Source organism: Myotis myotis, unplaced genomic scaffold, assembly GCF_014108235.1.
Source record: "Myotis myotis isolate mMyoMyo1 unplaced genomic scaffold, mMyoMyo1.p scaffold_m19_p_2, whole genome shotgun sequence".
NCBI classification, from domain to species: domain Eukaryota; kingdom Metazoa; phylum Chordata; class Mammalia; order Chiroptera; family Vespertilionidae; genus Myotis; species Myotis myotis.
Window position 1 is genome coordinate 62,537,139 of NW_023416324.1, and position 27,248 is coordinate 62,564,386.

Here is a 27,248-nt window from a genome sequence, read left to right on the forward strand (position 1 = left end):
TCAGTTAGGTAGGTTTAGCCTGAACTTCCCTCACCCCTGTGGTCTCTTAGTAATTTTTCACCCACTTGACCATACTGAATTTGGAATTGAGCCCCAACTCTCTCCCCCACTGTGAAATCCCATTGCAGTGGTCCCTATAACTGTCTCCATGGGCCAGAATAAAGTCTGCCTTCTATTTTTAACAAGTGCTGTTGAATATTTTTCTTCTTTAGGAGTGGACCCCGAGCCCTGCTGCAGTGGCTCAGTGGTTGAGTGTGGACCTATGAACCAGGAGGTCACGGTTGGATTCCATGCTGGGGTTGCCTGCTTGATCCCCAGTAGGGGGCATGCAGGAGGCAGCTGATCAATGATTCTCTCTCATCATTGATGTTTCTATCTCTCTCTCTCTCCCTGTCCCTTCCTCTCTGAAATCAATAAAAAAAACCAAAAAACATATATATATATTTTAAAAGAGTAGTTCTCGAGCCATGATTTTTTTTCTTTATGAATTTTTTAAACTAAACCTGAGTTTACTCCTTATCAGGACTACATCGGGAACTTGGTTAATTTGAATCACAACCACTTTGGATATATTTTGATTGTTTTTTTTTTATTATTTTTTGGCCCCAGGTAAATTTGTTTAAAAAATTCACTGAATTTCATAACAGGTAATTCCCCCAAATTATATAAAGAGCTGTCAGATCCTTTTTCAAAACCTTTTACAAATCCTAAACCAGATTGTATGGGTAATTTATAAATGAAATACCTTTTCTTGAAATGGAATACAAGAATTGTATGCTGTTCATTAATCTGAATCCCAGGTGCTGGGAACAAGGAGATACTCAAAAGGCTGTAACTGGCACACTCAATTCTCAAGTGCAATTTGGGAAATACAATTTAATCTCTAATGCCCATATGCCTCCACATGCTTTAACACTGTTTCCTTACAATAATAGTGAAGTCATCTTTACAATGGGAGTTCAAAGTGCTTTATTTTTCTAGAACAATCTAAACTTTGGAGGGGTTTGCAGATATAAATGATAACCCTAACTTAACCCTAGAGTTGACTTAAGTAAATGAGTGAATAGAAAAAATCCAGGCTTTGAAGTCAGGTGAATGCGGGCCCAAATTCCCTTCTGTGCCACTTACTGAGTGACCTTGGGGAATTACTTAACATCTTCACCTCCCCAGTCCCTTCTATTGTAATCCATCTAATAATAGGATGCATGCAAAGCACTCATTACTATGCCTGGCATATTTTATGTTCTTGTAAATGTTCATGGGGGGGGGAGGGGGGAGTCTAAATTAATGAATGAATCAACTATGTTCATGAATTTCAAGACAATATTATTAGGATATTAATTATCAACAAGTTTATTTATAAAGTCAACCCAATATCAATCAAAATTCCAGGAAGACTTTTTGTAGAAATTGACAAGCTGATTCTAAAATTCATACGGAAATGCAAAGAAACTAGAATAACCGAACAATTTTTTAACATAAAGACAACCTTTTGGTGCTTGGGATAACACTTCAACCAACTGAGCCATCTGGCTATGGTTCATTTGCTTTTATAACAATGAAATTATTTTGTGTTTTCAAAACACTGTATCATTTAGCGAATATTTCAAACACTGGAAAATGCAACAAACATGATTGGGTAGTATTCAGATAATGTAACATTAGGATGTCCTAGCAAGATCAATAGTATTATAAAGAAATATGTTGAAATCACCAATTTAGGGAGTTATTTTGTTTGCAAAACTTGTTATTTCTTGAATAAACTTCTTAATGTTTATTTGCATGAACTAACATGACAACAATGACAATTAAGACTGACAACTTAGATTTTCACTGCTTCTTTATTTTTATTTTTTTTTTAAATATATTTTATTGATTTTTTACAGAGAGGAAGGGAGAGAGATAGAGAGTTAGAAACATCGATGAGAGAGAAACATCGATCAGCTGCCTCCCGCACATCCCCCACTGGGGAAGTGCCTGCAACCCAGGTACATGCCCTTGACCGGAATCGAACCCAGGACCTTTCAGTCCGCAGGCCGACGCTCTATCCGCTGAGCCAAACCGGCTTTGGCTTCACTGCTTCTTTAATGTGCTTCTGTCATACTGCCATAATATTGACCTTAATATTTGACTCTGCATGGCAGAGTTTCCTGTCTTCCTTTTGACTTGGTGTCAATACATTCATTTAAGCCAATGGTTGAATGTTAAGGCTTAATTTTCCCTTTTACATTATTTTCGGCACCTTTGTCAAGAATCGATTGATATATATATATATGGATATTTCTGGACTCTCTAGTCTGTTCCATTGTCTACATATATTCTATATGTCTCTATACACATACCAAACTGTCTTGCTTTAGAATAAGTCTTGAAATCAGGGAGGGTAAGTCTTCCAATCATATTTTAATAGCTATGTATTTTGTTAGATGGGTACTAGAATCATCAGGGCAATCACTTTGTAAGTTACATAAACATCTAATCACTATGTTGCACTATGTTGAAACTAATATAATATTTTAAGTCACCTGCAATTGAAAAATAAATTTTTAAAAATTTGGGCAAAGGCCTAGCTGGTGTGGCTCAGTAGTTGAGCATCTACCTATTAACCAGGAGGCCGTGCATGTTTCAATTCCCTGTCAAGGCACATGCCCTTCCCCCACTCGGTCCCCAATATGGGGAGGGCAGGAGGCAGCCAAGATCAACGATTCTCTCTCATCGTTGATGTTTCTCTCTCTCCCTCTCCCTTCCTCTCTGAAATAAATTTAAAAAATATTTTTAAAAATTGAGCAAAGGCTATGAGCTGGTTACTCATAGAATAAGAAACCTTATCAGAGAAAAAAATGAAAACATTTAAAAAGAAAGTAAGCTTATATAAAGCAATGTATAACCTGGCCGGTTTTGCTCAGTAGTTATAGCATCAGCCCTTGGACTGAAGGGTTGTGGGTTCAACTCCTGGCCGAGGGGATGTACCCCCATTAAAAGTTTGATCCCAGCCCCAGAAGCAGGAAGCAACCAATCAAAGTTTTTCTCTCTCTCCCCCTCTTCTCCCTCTCTTCCATTCTCTCTAAAAAAATCAATGGGGAAAATATATCCTCAGATGAGGAATAAAAAATAATTATAAAGCAACATATGCCCTAATATCCAATCTCATAATGCTTTTGTAATCAATTTTAATAACTGAACCAACATCAAATACAGAATGAAAAACATTTTTCCTCATCTGGACTATTTGTCATAAAACAAAGATTAAATCTATTGGATAAGGCAATTAATGTCTCATATATTTTGAGTTGTCATTTGAAGAATAACTTTTGAAATATTAAAATTTTTCTTTTTAATAATTTTATATTTTTCATTAACTCTTCCTTCTTTCAATGTTTTTTATTATGAAATGTCTATAACAGGTAGCAATAATTTTTACATGTAAATTAAATATGTAATCTTGTTTAATATATTGGTTTATAATAATAGTAAACCAAGCTTTCATTATTACCTTTTTTTAAACCAAAAGAAACTTCTGAAACTTTTGGTATAACCTTATCACAGAAAAATAATTCATTGTTTATTATGGTTACCCATTATATTTCTAAAGCATCTATATATATAAAAGCCTAAGTGACCATTAGGACTGGTCGACTGAACAACCAGTTGACCAGTTGCTATGATATGCACTAACCACCAGGGAGCAGATGCTCAGTGCAGTAGCTATCCTTTGGTGGTCAGTGTGTTCCCACAGCCAACCTCCCACAGTCCCTTCCCCTGGCCAGCCAACCTCCTGTGGTCCCTCCCCTGGGCCAGGTGGGCCCGATCGGCCCTGACCAGGACTGGGCAAGGCAGCCCAGATTGGCCCCAATCGCTGGCCAGGCCAAGGAACCTCACCCATGCACAAATCCATGCACCGGGCCTCTAGTGTAAAATAAAGTGCTATGAAAAAGAAAAGTATATATTATCCTCTCAGGAGTTCCATTTTTTTCCTAGTCCCAAAGGTTAATCTCTTGGGAATTGGAAACAGTACTACATAACCAGTGACTTCCTACAGCATTCTTGATATCTGATGGATAGCTTTTTTCACATTTTTATCTTCTTGCCATCTCAAAAATCCTGTGTGCTTCAGAGCCACATAACTCAGCTGAAAGTCTCAGGTAGCACGGGTATTAATCATGTACATGTGAAACCCTGATATTTTCCCCTTGTCTTTTTACATTTGTACCAATGCATTTTCTTTTCCCTTAATTCCATCTCTTTTTTTAATTAAAATGCTTATTTATTCAACATATACATATTCAACAAGTATTGATTGAGGGCCTCCTATATTCCAGTAAAGGTATTAGGTACTATTGATAGAAATATGAATAAAAAATATAGTTGCAGTCTAGAAGATAATTTAATTTTTATTTATTGATTTGAGAGAGAGGAATGGAGAAAGAGAGAGAGAGAGAGAGAGAGAGAGAGAGAGAGAGAGAGAGAGAGAGAGAGAAGCCAATTTGTTGTTGCACTTATTTATGCATTCATTGGTTGATTCTTGCATGTGCCCTGACTGGGATCAAACCTGCAACCTTAGCTATTGGAATGGTGCTCTAACCAACTGAGCTACCTGGCTAAGGCCTGCTATGAAGTTTTAAAGTATTTCAATTTCTGTACTTCTTTCGTTGCAGATAGGTAACAAATATTTTATGGACTAGTGGACTAGTAATGTATATTTCCTGGCTGGCTCTGACATCCAGTGGAAATGTCTACTAGATCGTTGAATATTCAAATCTACTTTTAATTGTCACCAAAGGGCAGAGGCAATGTCTATGAATTTACTTTGAACATAATTTAAGATTAAATCTGATTCAACAAGCATTCATTAAAATATGTACCGCATTTGAGACACGATGCTGGCTTTTTAGGACAGTGCTACGGAGAAGGGACAGATTAAGGTCTGTGGGCAATCTGAATAGGCTACGAATTTGTCATCCCCTCATACTAATATTCTTTAAAAATGTATTCGCTATATATCTAGCAGAAATAGGAAAAAAACTGATTTCTGTTAACAAACATGTATTCTCTTCCTTTACATTTGAAATAATTTATTGAGCATAGTTTTTTCAAACTAAACAACCTATCTGGAACACATTGAAATGTTTAAAATTTAGATATTAAAACTGGCTGAACTCAGAGATGGGAGCATTATTTTTTGGTTGAATCTTGTGGTTTGTACTCTCAGCAAAATTACTCAACACGGATTTTTTAAAATATATATTTTTATTGATTTCAAAGAGAAAGGGAGAGAGAGGTAGAAACATCAATGATGAGAATCATTGATCAGCTGCCTCCTGCACGCCCCATACTGGGAATTGAGCCAGCAACCGGGGCATATGCCCTTTGAACCCGGGAGCCTTCAGTCCACAGGCCGGCGCTCTACCCACTGAACCTGACCGGCTAGGACCCCATAACCACAGAGAAAATGAACCTTGGAATTCCTTAGGAGGTTAAGTATGAGACTCATAGTTAAGGTTTGAGTTAAAATTTATACAAAAGTTACTTTGGCAAGAGGAAACGGTAACACTTTAGAAGATAATCGAACCGGATTATCTCTCCTTCACACGGAATCTAGGGCAGGTTTCTGGGAGGGCCCAGCTCACCCTTGGAAGGCGAGGCAGCTGCCCTAAGGATGCTCCCCCAATCTTCACATCACCCGCCCCTCCCTGCTGCTAGAGGCCACACCCTCCCAGGCTTTTTCTTCGTGTTCGGTTGGGCTGGACCCAGCCTGTCAGACCTGGGGCCAGGTTGGGCCGCTGTTCTCAATGAAATTATCATCATGTACACCTCCTTCCTTGCAAGTGGAAAACTGCCGGCCCTCGCCCTGTTTCCTGTTACGTGACGTTATCATCATAGCAACCAATCACAGCTGAAAGAAACTTAGAGAACGGAGACTGTATTGGTTTTGGTGTCTTGTCAATCTGCTGAGTCACCGCCTCTTTTCTCTTAGCAACGGATGCGTCAGAGCAACCGCTTGCGAAGGAGCTGCGTTTTGTGCTCTTAGGACTTGTTTTTCTGAGAGGAGAGTAAAACTTCCATCTTCAGCCCCAGAAGGAGTTTTTCGTAGGGTGCTGCCCAGAGGCTTCTTTTCTCTTCTGTTTAGCAGTATCAGGTAAGGGAAGCTCGGAATGGGAAAGGAGGTTTGGAAAACAAATACTTTAGTCTTTCAAAGGCGTTGGAACACTATGTACTGGGCACAGTGGAGACTACAAAAAAGTACAAAACTCTCCCTGCTTGCAGAGAAAGGAACTTCCAGCCCAGCCAGGAGACAAAAATAGCAACGAGAGAGCAGTTAAGGACATTCTTAAGAACTTGGAGGGCAGGTACAGTGTCTTATTCATAGATCATATATCCCCAGTGTCTATCACATTGCCTGGCGCATAGTGGGAGACCAATAAATACTGGATGGATGATGGATGGATGGAAAGGAAAATAGCATGGTTCTGGTTATTCATCGGTATTGGAGATCAAAAAGGAAAAGATAAATGTGGACTAAAGTAGTTAGAGATGACTTCAGGACTGTTGAGAAAGGGCTGCAGTAGATAAGGAGTGCAGAAACAAAGGGGGAGACTTTAACACTTTGACAGTAAGGACTTTGTCTTCCTCATGTTGTGACCTCCAGTGCCTAATGGTTGCTCAAAAGTTCTCTCTCCTTCTGCCCAGTGTATACTGGATGCTGCTTGAATTCACAGCCACTTCCAGGCACCTCTGGGTTTGAGGCCCTCTGCATTTGTGGAAGCCTGGCATAATTAACTCACTACAGTGTGATTAGAAAGCGTCAAGGAGAACGAAACTGTTTAGGCTTGAGTGAGAGAGGTGGGGAGGCTTCAGGGAGAAGGTCCTGCTGGAGTTGAGCCTTGCAGGATGAGGGATGAGTAAGATTTAAGCCAACAGAGAAATGTGTGCATGGTATGGAGCAGGAGAGGTTGGAGAGAACGGGGTTCCCTAGAGAGGGAGGTAGGAAGACTGTTTGGAGCTGCTGGGACTGTTTCGAGACTGGACAGTAACCCTGTGAGGCAGGAGTAGAACTCGAGGAGTGGATAGGATGGGGCAGACTCTGAGAGTGTGGAAGGTGGTGCTTACACAGTCGGACTCTGGTCTGCAGGCCTGTGCAAGACCGCCTCCCAGTGATTTTTCAAACGCAGACTCTCCCAGACCTGCAGAATCCCAGTGGCTCCCGGAAGTTTGCATTTCAGATGAGCTCCATTTCTCCCCTAGTGGAGGAGAATGCCACTGTGGACTACAGGGATCCGGATTAAGGAAGCAACTTGTTAAGATCTGCATTTCACAAAGGGCTCTGAAGGCTGTCCTGTGGGTGGCTATGCTGGTTGGAACAGAGTCAGGGAGGCCAGTTAAATGTCCATGATCTGATTGGAGGGTGGGGTGTGGATAGAGAAATAAATCATATGTTTATTTTTACTAACGACTAATTGAAATGTATGCATTTGGTAATAAACCACAGTAATATTAGCAAGACCTGTGATTTTGTCACTAAGAGAAATTACAGTTCTTATTACATTATGGATGTTATAAATATCTGATTTATGTTCATCACATCTTCAAAATTAAGTGGTAATTAGAATCACTGCTAGGTCTTGATATTTAATGCATTAATTAAAAAGCACATAAATTATTATATCATAATTTTAAAAATATTTTTATAACTGTATTTCAAAAAATCTCCCTTGTAATCACATGTTCTTATTTGATGTACGGGGCTTCATCAGGCTGCCAAAGGGTTCATGGCACAAAATAGGAACTTCTGGTACAGGAGGGCTTGTACGCCTGAACACGTGGAGGCTATGGGAAGGAGGGCTTTGAATTCAGGAGACATTTCAAAGGGTGAAGTGATGGAAGAGCATCTACTTAAATGAGTATTCTGTCTTGGAAAGAGGTGGAGGTAGGTTGGAAGGGGAGAAACGAGTGTAACAGACTAATTGGAAACATTGTCGGAACAGTCATTTCTGGAGGGTGGATGTGGTGTACTTGTCAGAAGACTGCTGAAGAGCCCAGGAGAGCCTTGAGGCTTAATCAGGGTCTTGGTGGAGACCGACGAAGCAGCAGCAGTTCTTGGAGACACATCACCAGACTCCTACAATGTTAGTCTTACCTCAGATTCTAAATCTTTGTTTAAAAGAAGAAAAGATGGGAGGCAAGCATGATGAGCTTACAAATTCTCTGGGGAGAGAAAAGAAGATGGTGACCATCTAGACAAGGTCGGCTAATTGAAGGAGACTCGAGACATAACACTTTCTAAGGAAGCTGTTAGCAGCGGTTCTCAACCTGTGGGTCGCCACCCCTTTGGGGGTCGAACGACCCTTTCACAGGAGTCGCCTAAGAGCATCAGAAAACACATATATAATTACATGTTGTTTTGTGATTAATCACTATGCTTTAATTATGTTCAATTTGTAACAATGAAATTGGGGGTTACCACAACATGAGGAACTGTATTAAAGGGTCCCGGCATTAGGAAGGTTGAGAACCACTGCCCTAGGGAGAAGGTGCCAGAGCTACAGGTCTTCTCAGAATTAAAGGTCTCATGACTGGGAGTAAGACAGTCGTGCATACAGGTAACAAATGGGAACATGTAAGCCGGTGTGTGCATTGTAGCCAAATCAAGTGAAGAGAGGGCACCAATCACTGTTTAAATCACTGTATTATATCAATCATAATTTGTCACCTATTCCTCCATATGGAGCAGTTACCCTCCTAAATAACAAAAGCTTCATAAAATGATAATCACAGAGAAGTCGAAAGTTAGTTTGAAACAAGGTTGTGGCCAGCTCTGAATGCAATGTTCCTCATAATCACTAGAGTGCCCTCATAGGTTTTGAACTGTTACTGGGTAAGAGGACCACCCAGTACTCACCTCTCATTGCTCTCTAATATCCTTTGTTGTTAATGTGGAAGAATATGTGTTCTTTGCTACGTTATTATCATTTGAAAAAATATATGTGAACACTTTGAAGGAAAAAGTGTGTATGCTCAAACACTTAGACACATACCCACACTTTAGTCAAGATTTAGTCATCAAGATATTGAGCATAAAATAAAACTCATGATGTTTTGACTATGGGCAATTGCTGGGGTGCAGACAAGGTACCCCTATGTCAGTCTTAGTGGTATGTGGATTGTTTTGAGCTAAAGGCAACTAGAACCCTGCAGGCTCGAGAGAAACTCATGCTTCCTGCCCTATCTAGGAGAATTAAATTAGGAGCCTGGCCCACAATAAGAATTAATACCAGAAATGACATTTTACCTTACCTGTGTGTATGGCAGGCACACTAATAATTACTGAACACGTGCTCTCCTGAAATGCCCCTTGGAAGGCTCACGGTGCATTACCTCCTCCCAAGCTCACAAAGTCATACCTCAGTTGCCCTTTCTGTCTCTGAACCTCAGTGCATGTGGAGTCTCTGACTCTCATATATGCAGGGTTCCCATCCATATATACATGTTAAATTTGGGTCATTTTCTCTGGTTAATCTGTCTCAAATCTATTTGATTATTAGGTCAACCGAGGGTAGAGGAACACTATGAAATAATATTCAATCTGTGTTTGGTTTATTAAAATGAGACAAACAGTAAACAGTGTAAGATGACTGAGTTGATGATGATGCGACTTTATTTCATCTTCACAATCACCTTGTGCATTAGGTTTTATTATCTCCGTTAAACTGATGAATCAGCTGAAACTCAGAAGGTCAACAATTAGCCCAGGGTCACTCAGCTGATGAAAGGTAGAGCCTGTTTTTAGGCTCCTCTGGTTAGACTCTTGAAATCACACTCCTAGCCACTGAACAAGATGGGGCGAAGGTGAGCATTGAGGAGATGAGAAGGGTTTGGTGTCATGGCAAGGCCCTTGGCCAGAGCTATGTCCTGCCAAAATTGATGAGCAACCCCCCAGAAACTTTTGGAGGCCTTTTCTGACAGCACAAATAAGGACACAGTGGTTACATGCATGTATGCTAGGACAAAAGTACTATCTACACTATGATAATTTTAAAATTATGTGCATATGTGCACACTGTGGGCCTGTGTCTGCCCCTGGACTTTAAACCTGTCTTTGTAGCTGGGGCACCTGCCAAGGAGCCAGGCACAAGGCAGCACAGAGCAGCTCCCTGGGTGCAGAACCACAGCCAGAGGTGGGGCAGCAGTGTCCTCTCTGGTGCTTCCATGGCAGGGTCTGAAGCTGAAACCTGGAGGAGTTGGCAGGTCACCATCCTGTGTTTCAGCTGAATAGCTCCGCCAGAATGGCAAGGTCTGCCAGTGGTTCTCAACCTTCCTAATACCGCGACCTGTTAATACAGTTCCTCATGTTGCAGTGACCCCCAGCCATAAAATTATTTTCGTTGCTACTTCATAACTGTAATTTTGCTACTGTTATGAATTGTAATGTAAATATCTGATATGCAGGATGTATTTTCAGGGGTCGCGATGTTATGCCCAGAGTTCAGGGTCCCCAACAATCCACCACCAGGGAGCCCCCTCCGATGCAAAAGCAACGAGTCTTTATTGATCAATTCTAGAATTGGCTCCCAGCCTCTATCCGGCGCAGCGGTGAGGCGAGAGAGCGTGTCCCAGGAGAACAAAGGTTATATAGGGCTAGCTATTTGGGGTGGGCTTTAGGGGTGACGTGAGTTACAGAGATTGGTCAGGGTTTTACAGCATAAGGGTCAGGAAGTGACCATCACATTCTGAAGGTTGGAGCCGTCCTCCACTATAGCCTTATTAGGACCTTAGCTACATTTCTGGAGCTTCATTGGTCCACTCAGGTGGGTGGTTGGGAGAGTTAGGACAATACCAGCATTCTTGTGGTCACTCTCGGGGGTCGGGGGGGCGGCTTGGGCTGAGGGCCAAGCCTTGCAAGACAAGATAGAGGAGAGGGAGAAGAGTATGTCTCTGTTTCGTCCTTGAAGAGGGAGGAGGGTATATTTCTGCTCAGTTCTTTCAAGTTCCGTTCTGTCCCTTCAGCGACCCACAGGTTGAGAACCGCTGGTAGACTAAGATTGTTGTTGCAATAAACCTCTGCCCCCAGAACACCCACTCTATAAAGATACATGCTGCCCTAGCCAGTTTGGCTCAGTGGATAGAGTGTAGGCCTGTGGACTGAAGGGTCCCGGGTTCGATTCCGTCAAGGGCACATGACCAGCTTGTGGGCTCGATCCCCAGTAGGGGGCATGCAGGAGGCAGCCAATCAATGATTCTCTCTCATCATTGATGTTTCTATCTCTCTCTCCCTCTCTCTTCCTCTCCGAAGTCAATAAAAATATATTTTAAAAATAAATAAAGATTAGTTAGCCAAAGGCTCAACTTAGAAAACATACTCATGTTTACCAAATGCTAATGCTTGCTATTTGAACCTGTGAGCCAGACATCTAATGGCATTCTCTCTTTGTGCAGCCTGAGTCAGAGCCATGGCTCCAAAACCTCGAGGAGGAAAGACTCCACGTGGCAAAAAGAGAAAAGGAAAACATGGTGAAAATAAGGACTTAACACTTGGTAGGATTGTCTTTTCATTAATGGGGTTTTTATGGCTTCAGTATTTGTACAGTTAGCAGCCAAAATTATCATGGTTTTGGCTGTCATAAAGCTAAACACAAATGGAATTCAAAACATGGGCATTTATTCTCATTTTGTATGTATTTCATTACCATTCAACACCATCGGAAAGATATCATGAAGAGATAATTCTGTGAGAAAGACAGTTATTCAGATTCTGTTTATTTAATTATTCATAAAATAGTTTAAGACTTCATCATATATTTGCATTTATGTTTTGTGCTTTGAGACCTGGTTAAAGATATGTAATAAACTAGGATATATATTTGATTCAAAAATGTAAATTTGGCATTATTTTGTTATATTCCAGGTAGTGAAGAAGCAGAACCTGTAAATATGGAGAGCATGGGTAAGTGGAAACAAATTAGAAACCATCTGCAGGTTCAATATTTTAATATGCAGTAAGCAAGTGAAAACCGTACAAATTGAAGCAACTGATCAACATGTACATGGACTAAAATCACATCGGGTCATTTCAAATATAAAATGAAAGATGTTAAAGAAAATGAAAAGTGATTCAGGAAGATGGCGGCGGTATAGGCAGACGCGTCCCAGGTCGTGTCCCGGAGCAAATGGAGTGAGCAGCTGAAACTAGTAACATCCACCCCGAATTGGCGAAATTCCTCAGCTGGCGAGACGGTTTACAGCCGGGAAGAGCAGAACTCCCCTGGAAAGGTAAAAAAACCAGGGATTTGGGCAGGAAAGTTTGCCAGACCTCTGAGCCCAGAGAGTCGGAGGGAGACCGCGTGGCAGACAGCCGCGTCCCTTGGGACAGGCACAGCCCCTGACGGGGGAAAGGAGAACCGCGGGATTCCTGGCGCTGCCGGGGGAATTGAGAGCTGGGTCTGTGATCACGGAGGACTGAGCCTAAAGGGGGCAGCCTGAAGAGCTGACCAGACCATGCAGTCCCGGTAAGAGAAGAAGCTTACAGAAACCAAGCCTTCCCCGTTTCCGCGGCCGGCGTTTGTTTGTTTGTTTTCACTGAACCCTGTTCATGGGACATTTCGGATACAGACACTCACCTGTGCTGAAGAGAGGGAGAGTGTGCGGAGGAGTGGAATCTGGGGAGAGACTGAGGAGAGAAGGGGGGCCGGGAGAGGTGGCAGCGAATTGAGTGCTGAGACACCCCTGAGCCCACGTCTGAGGCAGCCATTCTCTCCTGAGAGTGAGACTCCTCCCCCCAGCCCCCAGGCAAGGAGCACAGCCACACCCAGATTCCACCCTGTAGGAGATCAAGGATTAAAATAACCTGATCAGTCCCTGGGAGTTAACAGGGTCTGGCCTATAGAGGGATTTTCAATCCCAGCAACAACACAGCACTGGTAACTCTTATGCAGCCAGCTCTGGGCAGTGAACTTCCACTGGACAGAGAGGCCCTGTAGCCTCAGAGGCCAACCCCAGAACACTGCCACCCAGAGGCTGACCCACAAACTGACTCTTTGCTAAACACAAAATAAGGCAGTCTGGGAAACAAATGCGGCTTGCTTTAAAATAAGGACTGTGGTTTACAACACAGAGGAACAGTGTATCGCAGGGAAACTCAACACTCTCCTGAATACCAGGCAGGTCTAAGGCGAGCCACACTGAAGAATAGAAGAACCGAAGGACCTTCACTACTGCAATATTTTTTTTTTTCTTTTTTCACCTTTTAACTAAGAAACCAATTTTTTTTCTTTTTTTTTTCTTTTTTTTTTTTTCTTTTCCTCTTCTTCTTTTTTTTTTTTTCTTCTTTTTTCCATCACCTGATTTTACCCTTTTAATTACTACCTTCTTATTTTTAACCAGTATTATTACTGCTACCATTTTACCATTTTTTTTAAAGTGCCATTTTATTTTCTCTTTATTTTATTTTGGGATTAGTGTTCTCCATTCTATTTTCATCGTTATATTATTGGTTGTTTCTAGTTTGCATTTATCTCCAGGGAGCTGTTGCTGGAATTTGTTGGGATTAATGGCTGTTCTATAGGAGCATTCTCCTCATATAAAAAGTCTCTTCCCCTCTTCCACTTCATTCTCTCTTTTCGCTCTTTTTTTTTCTTTTCCTTTCTTTTCTCGCTTTTACTTTCCCCCCTCCTTTTTCCCACTTTCATTTTTGCACTCCTTTTTTTGGTCCCTAATTTTCTTTTCTTTTTTCTCTTTTCTCTTTTTCTCTTCCTTCTTCCTTATCCCCTAATTCTCTTAATTCAGGTGGTCACCTTTATTTGGGGTTATTAATATCGTGAATATATTTGTGTATAGTGCCTGGTACGTGGTGCCTTGTTGTGTTGTATTTTGTGCCTTTAAATCAACACAGCAGATCCAAGCAACAGCAACCTCCTGAGCACCACACCCTCTGCTGAGGAACAGCAGCTGTACGTGAAACCTCGCCCCACCAGCCAGAAGAGCCACCACAGCTGTGAACAGCACCCACCAGAGGAGTTGCTGCCAACTGAAGAGCAGCTGCTACCGCAACCGCCCGAAGAGGAACCGCAGACCAAGGAGTCACTGCCACCAAGGGAGCAGCCACTGAACGACTCAACGTCTAGATATGTCAGTGAGATCAAACATGGGTAGACAAAGAAACCCCCAAAGGAAAGAGAAGGAGGACTCTCCAGAAAAGCAGCTAAGTAATACAGAGGCATGCAACATGACAGAAAAAGAATTCAGAATAAGGGTCCTAGAGTGCATAAACCGGATGGAGGAAAAAATCGACAACCTCAGCAAGAAGCAAGAAGAAACAGATGAAAAAATCGATAACATATGGAAGAAGCTAGAAGAAACAGATGAAAAATCGATAACATATGGAAGAAGCTAGAAGAAACAGATGAAAAAATCAACAACTTAAGTAAGACCCAAGAAGATATGAAGAGCGATATAGCTGCAATGAAAAACTCCATTGAAAGTATCAACAGTAGACTAGGAGAAGCGGAGGACCGAATTAGTGATTTAGAAGACAAGGAAGCAAAACACACCCAAAATGTACTGCAATTGGAGAAAAAAATGAAAAGACAGGAGGAGAGCCTAAGGGAGCTTTGGGACAACATGAAACGAAACAACATACGAATAATAGGGGTACCAGAACAACAGAAGGATGAACAAGGATTAGAAAACCTATTAGAAGAAATAATATCAGAAAACTTCCCTGAGGTGGGGAAGAAAAAAGTCACACAAGCCCAGAGAGTCCCAAACAAGGTGAACCCAAAAAGACCCACACCAAGACACATCATAATTACCATGGCAAATGTTCAGGACAAAGAGAGAATCTTACAGGCTGCAAGAGAGAGACGGAAAGTTACATACAAGGGATCTCCCATTAGATTGTCAAATGATTTCTCAACAGAAACACATCAGGCCAGAAAAGAATGGACGGAAATTTACAAAGTGATGCAAAGCAAAGGACTGAATCCAAGAATACTCTATCCAGCAAGGCTATCATTCAAACTTGAAGGGGAAATAAGAAGCTTCACAGACAAAAAAAGGCTAAGGGAGTTTATCACCACCAAGCCAGCAATGCAAGGAATGCTAAAGGGACTGGTATAAAAATAAGAAATAAAAAGCTCAGAAAGAAAACAGCCACACAAAAACAGAAATGCCTACAAACAACTACCTTTCAATAATAACTTTAAACGTAAACGGACTAAATGCTCCAAACAAAAGACATCGAGTGGCTGAATGGATAAAAAAACATGACCCATACATCTGCTGTCTACAAGAAACCCACCTCATTAGAAGGGACTCACACAGACTGAAAGTGAAAGGATGGAAAAATATCTTTCAGGCAAATGGAAAGGAAAAGAAAGCTGGGGTAGCAATACTTATATCGGACAAAATAGACCTCAAAGTGAAGGCCATAACAAGAGATAAGGAAGGCTACTTCATAATACTAAAGGGATCAATACAACAAGAAGATATAATCCTGGTAAACATATATGCACCCAATGCAGGAGCACCCAAATTCATTAAAAAACTCCTGGAAGATATCAAAGGAGACATCGACAACAATACAATCATAGTAGGGGACTTTAATACACCACTGACAGCACTGGATAAGTCCTCTAGACAAATAATCAGCAAAGATACAGCAATCCTAAATGACTCACTAGATCAGATGGACTTAATAGACATCTTCAGAACACTTCACCCGAAAGCCAGGGAATATACATTCTACTCAAATGCTCATAGGACATATTCAAAAATAGACCATATATTGGGTCACAAGCAAAGTATCCCCAAATTCAAGAAGATTGAAATCATAAAAAGCGTCTTCGCAGACCACGATGGCATAATATTAGAAATAAACTACAATAAAAACAACCCAAAATACTCAAACACCTGGAAGCTGAATAGCATGCTATTAAATATTGATTGGGTTACCAATGAAATCAAAGAAGAAATTCGAAACATCCTGGAAACTAATGACAATGAAAACACAACAATCCAAAACCTATGGGACACAATGAAAGCAGTCCTGAGAGGGAAGTTTATAGCTCTACAGGCCTATCTCAAAAAACAAGAAAAAATGGTAGTAAATCATCTAACTCTACAACTCAAAGAATTAGAAAGAGAGCAACAAGAAAACCTCAGAGTGAGCAGAAGGAAAGAGATAATAAAGATTAGAGCAGAAATAAATGACATAGAGACCAAAAAAACAATACAGAAAATCAATGAAACCAAGAGCTGGTTCTTTGAAAGGATAAACAAGATTGACAAACCTCTAGCCAGACTCACCAAGAAGCAAAGAGAGAGGACCTAAATAAACAAAATCAGAAACGATAGAGGCGAAATAACAACAGACCCCACAGAAATACAAATGATTGTTAAAAAATACTATGGACAGCTCTACTCCAACAAACTAGACAACCTGGAGGAAATGGACAAATTCCTAGAAAAATACAACATTCCAAAACTCAATCAGGAAGAATCTAAAAATCTCAACAGGCCAATAACTATGGAAGAAATTGAAGCAGTCATCAAAAAGCTTCCAGCAAACAAAAGCCCAGGACCGGACGGCTTCACAGGGGAGTTTTACCAAACATTCAAGGAAGAACTAAAACCTATCCTCCTCAGACTACTACAAAAAATTCAAGAGGAAGGAACACTTCCAAGCTCATTCTATGAAGCCAGCATCACCCTAATACCAAAACCAGGTAAAGACAACACAATGAAAGAGAATTACAGGCCAATATCCCTCATGAACATAGATGCCAAAATCCTCAACAAAATCTTAGCAAATCGGATCCAGCAGTACATCAGAAAGATCATACACCATGACCAAGTAGGATTTATCCCAGGGATGCAAGGATGGTACAATATCCGCAAATCAATAAACGTGATACATCACATAAACAAATTGAAAGAAAAAAACCACATGGTCATATCTATTGATGCAGAAAAAGCATTTGACAAAATTCAACACCCATTTTTGATAAAAGCTCTCAGCAAGGTGGGAGTAGAAGGATCATACCTCAACATAATAAAAGCCATATATGACAGGCCCACAGCCAACATCATACTCAATGGACAAAAACTAACACCATTTCCCCTAAGAACAGGAACAAGACAGGGATGCCCCCTCTCACCACTCCTGTTCAACATAGTACTGGAAGTGTTAGCCATTGCAATTCGGCAAGAAGAAGAAATAAAAGGCATCCAAATTGGAAAAGAGGAAGTAAAACTGTCCTTATTTGCAGACGACATGATATTATACATACAAAACCCTAGAGACTCCACCAAAAAGCTACTGGACTTAATACATGAATTTGGCAATGTAGCAGGATACAAAATTAACCCCAAGAAATCCGAGGCATTTCTATACACCAATAGTGAACTTTCAGAAAGAGAGATTATAAAAACAATCCCGTTTACCATCGCACCAAAAAAATTAAGCTACCTAGGAATAAACTTAACTAAAGAGGTAAAAGACCTCTACTCAGAAAACTACAGGACGTTGAAAAAAGATATAGAGGAAGACATAAACAGATGGAAGAACATACCGTGTTCATGGATTGGTAGAATCAACATCATTAAAATGTCCATACTACCCAAAGCAATCTATAAATTCAACGCACTTCCCATTAAAATACCAACGGCGTACTTCAGAGATCTAGAACGAACTCTCCAAAAATTCATCTGGAATAAAAAAAGACCTCGAATAGCTGCAGCAATCCTGAAAAAGACCAAAGTAGGTGGGATCTCAATACCAGATATCAAGATGTATTACAAAGCCACTGTTCTCAAAACTGCCTGGTACTGGCACAAGAATAGGCATATAGATCAATGGAATAGAATAGAGAGCCCAGAAATCGGCCCGAACCAATATGCTCAATTAATATTTGACAAAGGAGGCAAGAACATACAATGGAGCCAAGATAGTCTCTTCAATAAATGGTGCTGGGAAAATTGGACAGATATATGCAAGAAAATGAAACTAGACCACCAACTTACACCATACACAAAAATAAACTCAAAATGGATAAAGGACTTAAATGTACGACAGGAAACTATAAAAATTCTAGAAGAATCCAAAGGCAACAAAATCTCAGACATATGCCGAAGCAATTTCTTCACTGATACAGCTCCTAGGGCACTTGAAACTAAAGAGAAAATGAACAAATGGGACTACATCAAAATAAAAAGCTTCTGCACAGCAAAAGAAACCATCAACAAAACAACGAGAAAACCCACTGTGTGGGAAAACATATTTGCCAATGTCATATCCGATAAGGGCCTAATCTCCAAAATTTATAGGGAACTCATACAACTTAACAAAAGGAAGATAAACAATCCAATCAAAAAATGGGCAAAGGACCTAAATAGACACCTTTCAAAAGAGGACATTCAGAAAGCCAAGAGACATATGAAAACATGCTCAAAGTCACTAATCATCCGAGAGATGCAAATCAAAACAACAATGAGGTACCATCTCACACCTGTCAGACTGGCTATCATCAACAAATCAACAAACGACAAGTGCTGGAGAGGATGTGGAGAAAAAGGAACACTTGTGCACTGCTGGTGGGAATGCAGACTGGTGCAGCCACTATGGAAGACAGTATGGAGTTTCCTTAAAAAACTGAAAATGGAACTCCCATTTGACCCTGTGATCCCACTTCTAGGAATATATCCCAAGAAACCAGAAACACCAATCAGAAAGGATATATGCACCCCTATGTTCATAGCAGCACAATTCACCATAGCTAAGATCTGGAAACAGCCTAAGTGCCCATCAGTAGATGAATGGATTAGAAAACTGTGGTACATCTACACGATGGAATACTATGCTGCTCTAAAAAGGAAGGAACTCTTACCATTTGCAACGTCATGGATAGAACTGGAGAGCATTATGCTAAGTGAAATAAGCCAGTCAATGAAGGAAAAATACCACATGATCTCACTCATTCATGGATAATAGAGACCATTATAAACTTTTGAACAATAATAGATACAGAGGCAGAGCTGCCTCAAACAGATTGTCAAACTGCAGCAGGAAGGCCGGGGAGGGTTGCGGGGCAGGAGGTAGGGGGGTAAGAGATCAACTAAAGGACTTGTATGCATGCATAGAAGCATAACCAGTGGACATAAGACATTGGGGGATAGGGGAGGCTAGGGGACTGTCTAGGGCGGGGGGATAAAATGGACACATATGTAATACCCTTTGTAATACTTTAAGCAATAAAAAAAAAAAAAAAAAAAAAAAAAAAGAAAATGAAAAGTAAGAGTGAAAGAGAGAATTTTAATCTGAGAAATAGACTCAGGCCAACCCATCCCTTCAAAATCCAAATTGAATGATGATTTGAGAGACCTTTTGTAATAATTATAAAGTGTGGTAAGTCTGCAAGTTATTACTTTTATTAGAATGATATTTTTAAAACTCTGGCTCATAAACAATATTTATCTGTACTTCCCAGTAAGATTCCACTATTTCAAGGAGAAAGGCTGACTGTCAAGCAAAGTAGCTAGAACTTAGACAGCCAAACTAATGTTGTTTTTACTTTTAGAGGCTAAGTAACCAGCAAGCCTTTGTTTTTGTTGTTGCTGAAACTTTCTCTTAGAGTTGACTTAGATGATGCACTTCATGTTTGGAAACAGAGGAGACAGCAAGGGTGGAAAGAGAAAGATTTAAGAGCCTGTAGGCCGTTGTGAAGATTTTGGCTGTTAATCATACAGGATAAGCAACTGTTGGTGGTATTTAAGCAGAGCAGTGACATGATCTGACTTATGTCTCGACTGGGTTAACCTGGCTACTCTGTTGAGAACTGCAGGGGTGAGGACAGAAGTAGGGAGTGCTTAGGGAACTATTGCAACAATCCAGGAATGAGAAGGCAGTGGCTTGGGCCAGGGTGGCAGAGCGGGTGGAGATGGTAGGGGGATGTCAGCTAACAGTAAAGGGCATTGGAGCAGACTATGCCCATTGCCCAACAAGTATGTATTGAATTAATGAACGTATCACCCTTAAATGCTGGAGCCATTTTTGACCCTTTTCCTTTCCCACACCCCTACTCCCCTTTAAATCATCCCCACTCCTGTCAATTTCACCTCTAAAATATATCTCAAACTCGTTCATTTCACATTATCTCCACATCTACTACCTTAGTCCAAGCCTCCACTTTCCTCACTTAGATGAGTTCCTTAGCTCCTACCTGGTACCACTGTTTCCACTCAGCCTCCTTCAATCCCTTCTGCACCCGGCAACCTGCCATGTCTACTTCTTGCTTAAACTCCCCCAAGGCTTTTCTTTGTCCGTATTGTGGCCCTGGCTCTGCCTTCCTCTCTGGTCTTTTCTCTTCACTCTCTGCCCCATCCATGGTTCACCAGTCTTGCCTAGCTCAGAACCTGCCCTATGTGTTCCCGCCTCAGGGCCTTTGCTCTGGCTCCCTGTGCCTGGATAGCTCTTTCCCCAGATTTCCATGCAACTATCTCCTCATCATTCAGGTCTAGACTCCAGTACCACATCTGGAAGAGGCATTTCCTGAAGGCCTCTTTCATCTAGTACCCTTGCCTTCACAGTACCTACCATAATTCTGAAGTTAAAATACAGTCAATTCTCCTGTTTTATGGATGTTCTATACAGTTGCTGTGAACACTGACGTAGCAAAACTGAGCCATTGCTCTTAGGGGAAATACAGGGTTAGATTCCTATGAGCCTCTGGTCAAAACATTTCCATTTACCAATCAATATATAACCTTTTTATGTGTGTTTCCTTTTAAAGATACTTTATTTAATATATATTGTCAATATATATTCATTAATATATATTCATATATATATATATATACACACACACTAGAGGCCTGATGCATGAAATTCATGCAAGGGGCTTGGCCCCCCTGCTGTGGCGGCCGGGGGGAGGGGGGGCGGGCAAGGAGGGGCATGAGGGGGGCGCGTCTGCCACCTCTGCCTCAGCCTTCAACACCGTGATTTTGTCCAGAAATTAGCATATTACACTTCTATTATTATAGATTCATTAACACTGCACTCACAGAAGAAAGCACTGTAACTCATGCCTTAACCATATTTATCTAATATGTGGATTTCCTCCATGAAGGGCATCACAGCCTTCTTGAGTTTAGGAACACTATACAGCACTTCAGACCACACTTGAGGATCATTTTTTCTTTTTTTAAAAAATATATTTTATTGATTTTTTACAGAGAGGAAGGGAGAGAGACAGAGTCAGGAACATCGATGAGAGAGAAACACCGATCAGCTGCCTCCTGCACATCTCCCACTGGGGATGTGCCCGCAACCCAGGTACATGCCCTTGACCGGAATCGAACCTGGGACCTTTCAGTCCGCAGGCCGACGCTCTATCCACTGAGCCAAACCGGTTTTCGGCTTGAGGATCATTTTAAATAACAAAATCACCAATGAAAAGCACAAAAATGTGGAAAATGTGGCACTAAATAGACAATGGAAGGACACTTGTTTCCTGTCTGAGCTGAAACAAGTTGCAGAGCATGGGCTTGTTGGACCTCAGCTCGCGATGTGCTCATTGGACAACTCAAATTATTTTGCCACTCTGAGCATGTCCACTAATGACCACGAAAGTGCCACAACTATTGATTTTAGGATTACAAATAAAGTTTAGCAAGTGAATTTGCAAATACAAAATTAGTAAATAATGAGAATCAACTATTTATTTGTTAATGCATTTATAATCTATTTACACACACACTTTCTCTCTCACACACATACACACACACACACACACACACACACACACACACACTCCCGGGAACAGAAATGCTCTTGTACTCCAATGTTTAGAACAGATCTTGACACATAATACATACTAAATAAATATTTGTTGATTGATTGCATGCATGAGTGAAGGAATGAATGAATTGCTTTCTCCGTTTTTGGCTCCTGCTTTATTGGTCGACTAGGTAAATAACTGCCATTCACCGCATCCTGTGGGATGCCACCCCTGTCACCTCTCTGACTGTGTGTGGAGAAGGAGCAGGCCCCTCTCCTGGGCTCTGCGGGTTCACACATTGGAGAGAAAGTATAGGAGGGTAGTTAGAGTGTAGGGACCTTGGTTTGAATCCCAGACCCTCTATTTCCAACTCCTAGATCCTGACCTTGGATACGGTATTTGAATTCTGTAGGACTCCCTTTCTTCAGCTTAAAAAAAGAAAAAAAGAATGCACTTTTAGTAACCACCTAGAATGTTGTTGTAGAGATTAAGTTAATTAATGATACACGAGAAGTACTTAGAGCAGCACTTGCATGCAGTAGGTGCTCTACAGAAGTTACTATCATTAACCTGGCTATTATGCACCCACATTGTTATTCACTCACCACCCTCGCTTGGCACCCTACCCAGCAGGTCTTGCTCCTGACTCTGTAAGCTTCAAGAAGCCTTGCAGGCCTTTTCCTCTGCTCCAACAACTTTCTCACCCTCCTGGAGCAACCAACATCCCACTCTGCTGGAGGCGTAGCCCATAGCCCACAGCCCACCTCGTTGCTAACCACCATCGCCTCATTGTTGTATGCCTGGGGGTGCTGTCTTCAGTGTAGGCCTCAATGCCTAAATAGCAGTATCTTTTTATTGAATTTTGCCAGAGACCCTTGGGGGAGGCCAGAAGCATCAGGCCTTGCTCTGTTAAGTTTGGCCATTGTTCGGGTAGAGCTTGAAAGTAGTAGACTGTGGGGATTATGCATGAAGTTATGAGTGACTGCCAATTGCAACTAGAAACAGTCTACTCGTTTTACTAACTTCCAGATAAAGGAAAGTTAGAGTCTACGTTCAAGTTGCCTTGGTGAAGTCCAATCAGTGTGACAGGGTCATTTTAGTGAAGACTGTCCCGCTAGCAGAATGTGAAGTATGTTAGTGGGGGCAGGTGACATGGAACACAGTCTTTGTCACTGTCTTTCCTGTTACTTGGATGGTAGAGGCTTTCTGACCTCTGTTTATGAAGGACGCCACCTCTTTCTTGGCTCCAGCTCAGCGTGGGTCTCTCAGTTCCACCTGGTGGCTTTCAAAGGCAAAACCGCAGAGCTTTTATTATGCATTAGACACTATGAATTATCCTTGGCAGAATGTTCTCAAAGGATAATCTGTATAGTTTGTCCATAATTTATGAACAACTTGTAGTCCAAATGTTTGTTATACCAACCGATTGCCATTGGGAATCAGTGTTATGCATACAGTCATTAAAACTCCAAAATTACCTGAATAATTGTGCCATAGAGCTGCTCGGACGAGGGGTAAATGTTTCTGTGGGAAAATACATTCAAAATTCCAATGTCAGAGGCCACATGCGCTTGTCCCCTTGACGACGCACCTGTTGAGCAGTGGGAGGAAGGATGTCAGGACACCCAGGTGTGTAGGGCCTGGAGAAGATGGGAGGGGCTGTGGGCTCCTGGGAGCATGGGGTTGGGAGGGAGTTCTGGGGGAAGATGCAGAGCTGAGACTGAGGTGCTGGAAGCTGATGGTGATACAAAAATGAGAAGAAGGCTTGTTAGAGGGAATGGCAACATGAAAGCTGGTACCTATCCTCTTCCATCCCCTGTCCTAGGGCCTGCTGCTGGGGAGGACTGGCCTGGGGTGGGGGGAACAGGGACAGGAAGAACAGGAATGGAAGCCTCTTGAACCTAGCCTCCCTCCTCTTCTGAGGGCAAACCTAGGACTGAGGAGGGAAGAAGGATCCCCACCCCACCTTTCTCTCCACTTCCAAGAGTCTGGAAATGCAATTTAATGGGGAAGTCAATAGCTTTAAAATGTGAAGAATGGAGTTACAAGTCTGACTGTGAAAAGGAGGAGCCTTAGGGAGTAGAGGTACCTCATAAGGTCAAGAGAAGGTTTTTTTTTAAAATAGGAGACCAGTGGGCAAATGCTGAGAGAAAACAGCACAGAGGTAAGAAAGGAGGAAACGTGAATGAGTCTTAATGGCTGAAAAGGGTAGAGAGGGACTAGCAGGTCTTCCGAGTGGAGGGGAGGGTGGGAAGGTGGTGCCTGTGCCAATCAGCCGGTAGACCAGGCTATGGGATTCTGTGCTCTACAGACACAGAATTTTTCTGTGAAACAGGAAGTGAGGTCATCTAGTGAGAGAGAGCAGCAGGTGAGGGATGAGCAGGAAGATGCTTTAGAAAGCCAATGCAGGTTTGATAGAGCCTGAAAAGGTGATCATACCTTTGGACCGATGATTTCACTTTTAAAAACTATCCTAAAAAATAATTTAAAATGCGATATTAAAAAATTAAGCACTACATATCTGTTTGTAGTTATTTACAATCATTGGAAACAAATGAGAAAAAAATGTAATGTTTATCAACAACAGAACTGTGAAAAATTATGCTACAGAGTTGCATGAATTTAAAATATGTTAGAAAGATTATATAATGTCATAATAAAATACTTGTGACATACATTAAGTATTAAAGGCAGTATTTAAAATTTCATATAAGATACTGCATATGGAGCGGCTAGAAGGAAGTAGAGCAAACTATTAATAGAGGGTCTCTCTTGAGACATAGTAATATGGGTAATTGTTATTTTCTTCTTTTTTTCTTTTTTTTGACATTTGTTTTTATAATGGATAAACTTACTTTAAAAATAAGAATAATGAGCCTAGCTGGTGTGGTTCAGTGGTTGAGCTTCGACCTAACCAGGAGGTCACAGTTTGATTCCCAGTCAGGGCACATGCCCAGGTTCCAGGCTCCATCCCCAGTAGTGGGAGTGCCGGAGGCAACTGATCAATTGTTATCTCTCATCATTGTTGTTTCTCTCTCTTTCTCTCTCTCTCTCTCTCTCTCTTTCTCTCTCTCTCTCTTTCTCTCTCTCTCTCTCTCTCTCCCCCTTCCTCTCTGAAATCAATAAAATATATTTTAAAAAACAAGAGCAATGATTTTAAAGACTTTTAAAAATTTTAACCAAGACAGGTATTTAAAGCAAACAATTGCATGTTTCCCATTGCTAATGTTTTATGTGGTTACATTTAATATCAAAATTCCACTTTGTCTTCCCTAGGTCATCCAGAAATTTATCCTTTAGTGTTAACTACCAAGACTCAAGAAATATTCAGTTGCCGAATAGATGAAGATCTGACAGATGAGCAACCTTATAAACTTATCAAAAAACAAGATATTTTGGCAGACTTTCAAAACAGAGCTGCAGTATCTGATTTCTACCCAGTCAAAAAAATTATCCAGGTTAAGTGCAACATCCCTCTTCATTTTTCAGTTTTGCTTCAAGGGGTTCCTGGTACATAATAATGACAGTTGGAGCGATTGCTGCATTCACATCTGGCATTTTCCATGAGCTTGGACACATACTAGCTTGCCCACACCTTGGGAATCCTGCTGGATGATCCTTGGTGGAAAGCAAACACTCATTGACACTTACTGACTGTCTTATTCCACACCCAGAAACACCGATCCTTGCCCAGTTGTAACTAGAACAGGAATCTACCCTTATTTTCCCATACTATCTTAATTGTTTAATTAATAATTTTTTTTCCTGATTTGTCTCCAAGCATGCAACAGAGCACAACACCAAACTAAAGAAATGCTTCTTTTTTCCTGTTAGAAATAAAATTGCATGGTAAATTTCCCAGGACCTACTTTATTTTAAAAGCTTTTTAGAGTTAATAAAGTAATTTTGCAACTTGGGTTTATTGGCCATAGATAAGTAGTATGGTGATCTTTTATGATTGATTGATTAGAAAAATATCAATTTTGTGTCGATGTCTGAATAAATTGAATGACCACTGGACTTCATTAACTTTCATTAGCCTTCATTCCTTTTCAGTTGTTTAATCTCCACATATTTGTGAATTTTCCAGTTTTCTTTGTGTAATTAATTTCTAGTCTTATACATGGTGGTCAAAAAATATGCTTGATATGATTTGAATCCTCTTACATTTATTAAGACTTGTTTGTGGCCTAACCTATGATCTATCATTTTAAATGTTTCATGTGCACTTGAAAAGAATGTACAGGGCTTGGCAAAAGGAGGTTTACAGTTATGAGTGTGCAAAACAGAAGGTTTATTCTTGTATTATTATTGTACAGTTATTGTATTATTTCCCATATAAACAACTGTAAGCCTACTTTTGCTTACCCTGTATATTCTGTTGCTTTTGGATGGAATATTCTATAACCTTCTCCTTTGATTATATTCCTGTAGGAATATCCTGGAGATGAGATTCTGATTGTTTATGACAAAGACTTCGAATTTGGACTTAACTTTTATGTTATTGGAACAGAAGAGGGCAAGGAAAACTATTTAAATGTAAGCACACCCAAGCCCTTGCATTTTGTGGATTATCAGAAGGGAGCGGTACCTCTGGGGGAGAACTATGCATGGTTATGATTCTTCTTGTTCAGCCCCCTTACCCCAGGGCCTGGATCGAGTTCTGGCACCCAGAGTAAGCAAGCAGTAAATGTGGGATGAACTAAGGCAAACATCTCAGGGTAGCAGATACTCTTACTTATTTGCCTTTATTGGCTCAATGAGAGCAGAAACAGCAAATCTGGAGTACCACTGCCCTCAGCCACTCCCCGGCCCATAGTCCTGGTTCTCCTCTTGCCATCTCCATAGCTTGGGTAAGTTACTAAACCTCTCATCTGCAAAACAGTGGCACCAACAGTGCCCATTCCAGGCCTGTTATAAAAATTAAATAGGCTAACACAAGGTAAAGCCCTCATTATAGTGTTTGCTATGATTATTGAACAGTAAGATTTTAAAAGAATGACGTGGTCAGTGGGCCGTTGGCAGGGAGGGAAGCAGAAATTTTAAAAATTGTAGCTTTCAAAGAAAAAAAGATTAGTTAACCTTCAAGGTGTTTTGTTCTAAGTGGCCGTGGCAGGTAATGAGTTTCTGAGACTTGCCTTCTGACCTGGGCATCCTTATGGGGAGGTTTGGTCAAACTGAGGTAGACAGGGGGTTTTGAGTGGTTGTTGAACAAACAAGAAAAAGTAAAGCATAGAATTTTAAAATATCTACACTTTTTAAACTAAAAATGATAGTTTACTTAGCCTTAATATTTTCAATTTTATTTTTATGGTTGCTTTTCTTTATGCTTTTAATTTTTTTTTATTACAGTCTTGTGCTATCTAACAATGGGGATACACCTGAGAAATGTGCCACTAGGTGATTTTCTTGCTGTGGGAACATTGTAGAGTGTACTTACACAATCCTAGATGGTCCTAGCCCAGGGGTGGGCAAACTTTTTGA

The 27,248-nt window shown here is 40.9% G+C and overlaps 1 protein-coding gene across 1 annotated transcript in view; it reads left to right on the plus strand.

Annotated features, from left to right (window-relative positions):
- The first annotated feature begins 5,996 nt into the window (after positions 1-5,996).
- Positions 5,997-27,248, plus strand: part of DNAI3 (dynein axonemal intermediate chain 3) — an 80,174-nt gene continuing 58,922 nt past the window's right edge. Inside the window, exons 1-5 of the mRNA XM_036352409.1 lie at positions 5,997-6,136; positions 11,431-11,529; positions 11,900-11,938; positions 25,041-25,222; positions 26,199-26,303. Of these exons, the coding sequence (XP_036208302.1) occupies positions 11,445-11,529; positions 11,900-11,938; positions 25,041-25,222; positions 26,199-26,303 (411 nt within the window). The 5' untranslated portion in view covers positions 5,997-6,136; positions 11,431-11,444. The remainder of the gene's footprint in view (positions 6,137-11,430; positions 11,530-11,899; positions 11,939-25,040; positions 25,223-26,198; positions 26,304-27,248) is intronic.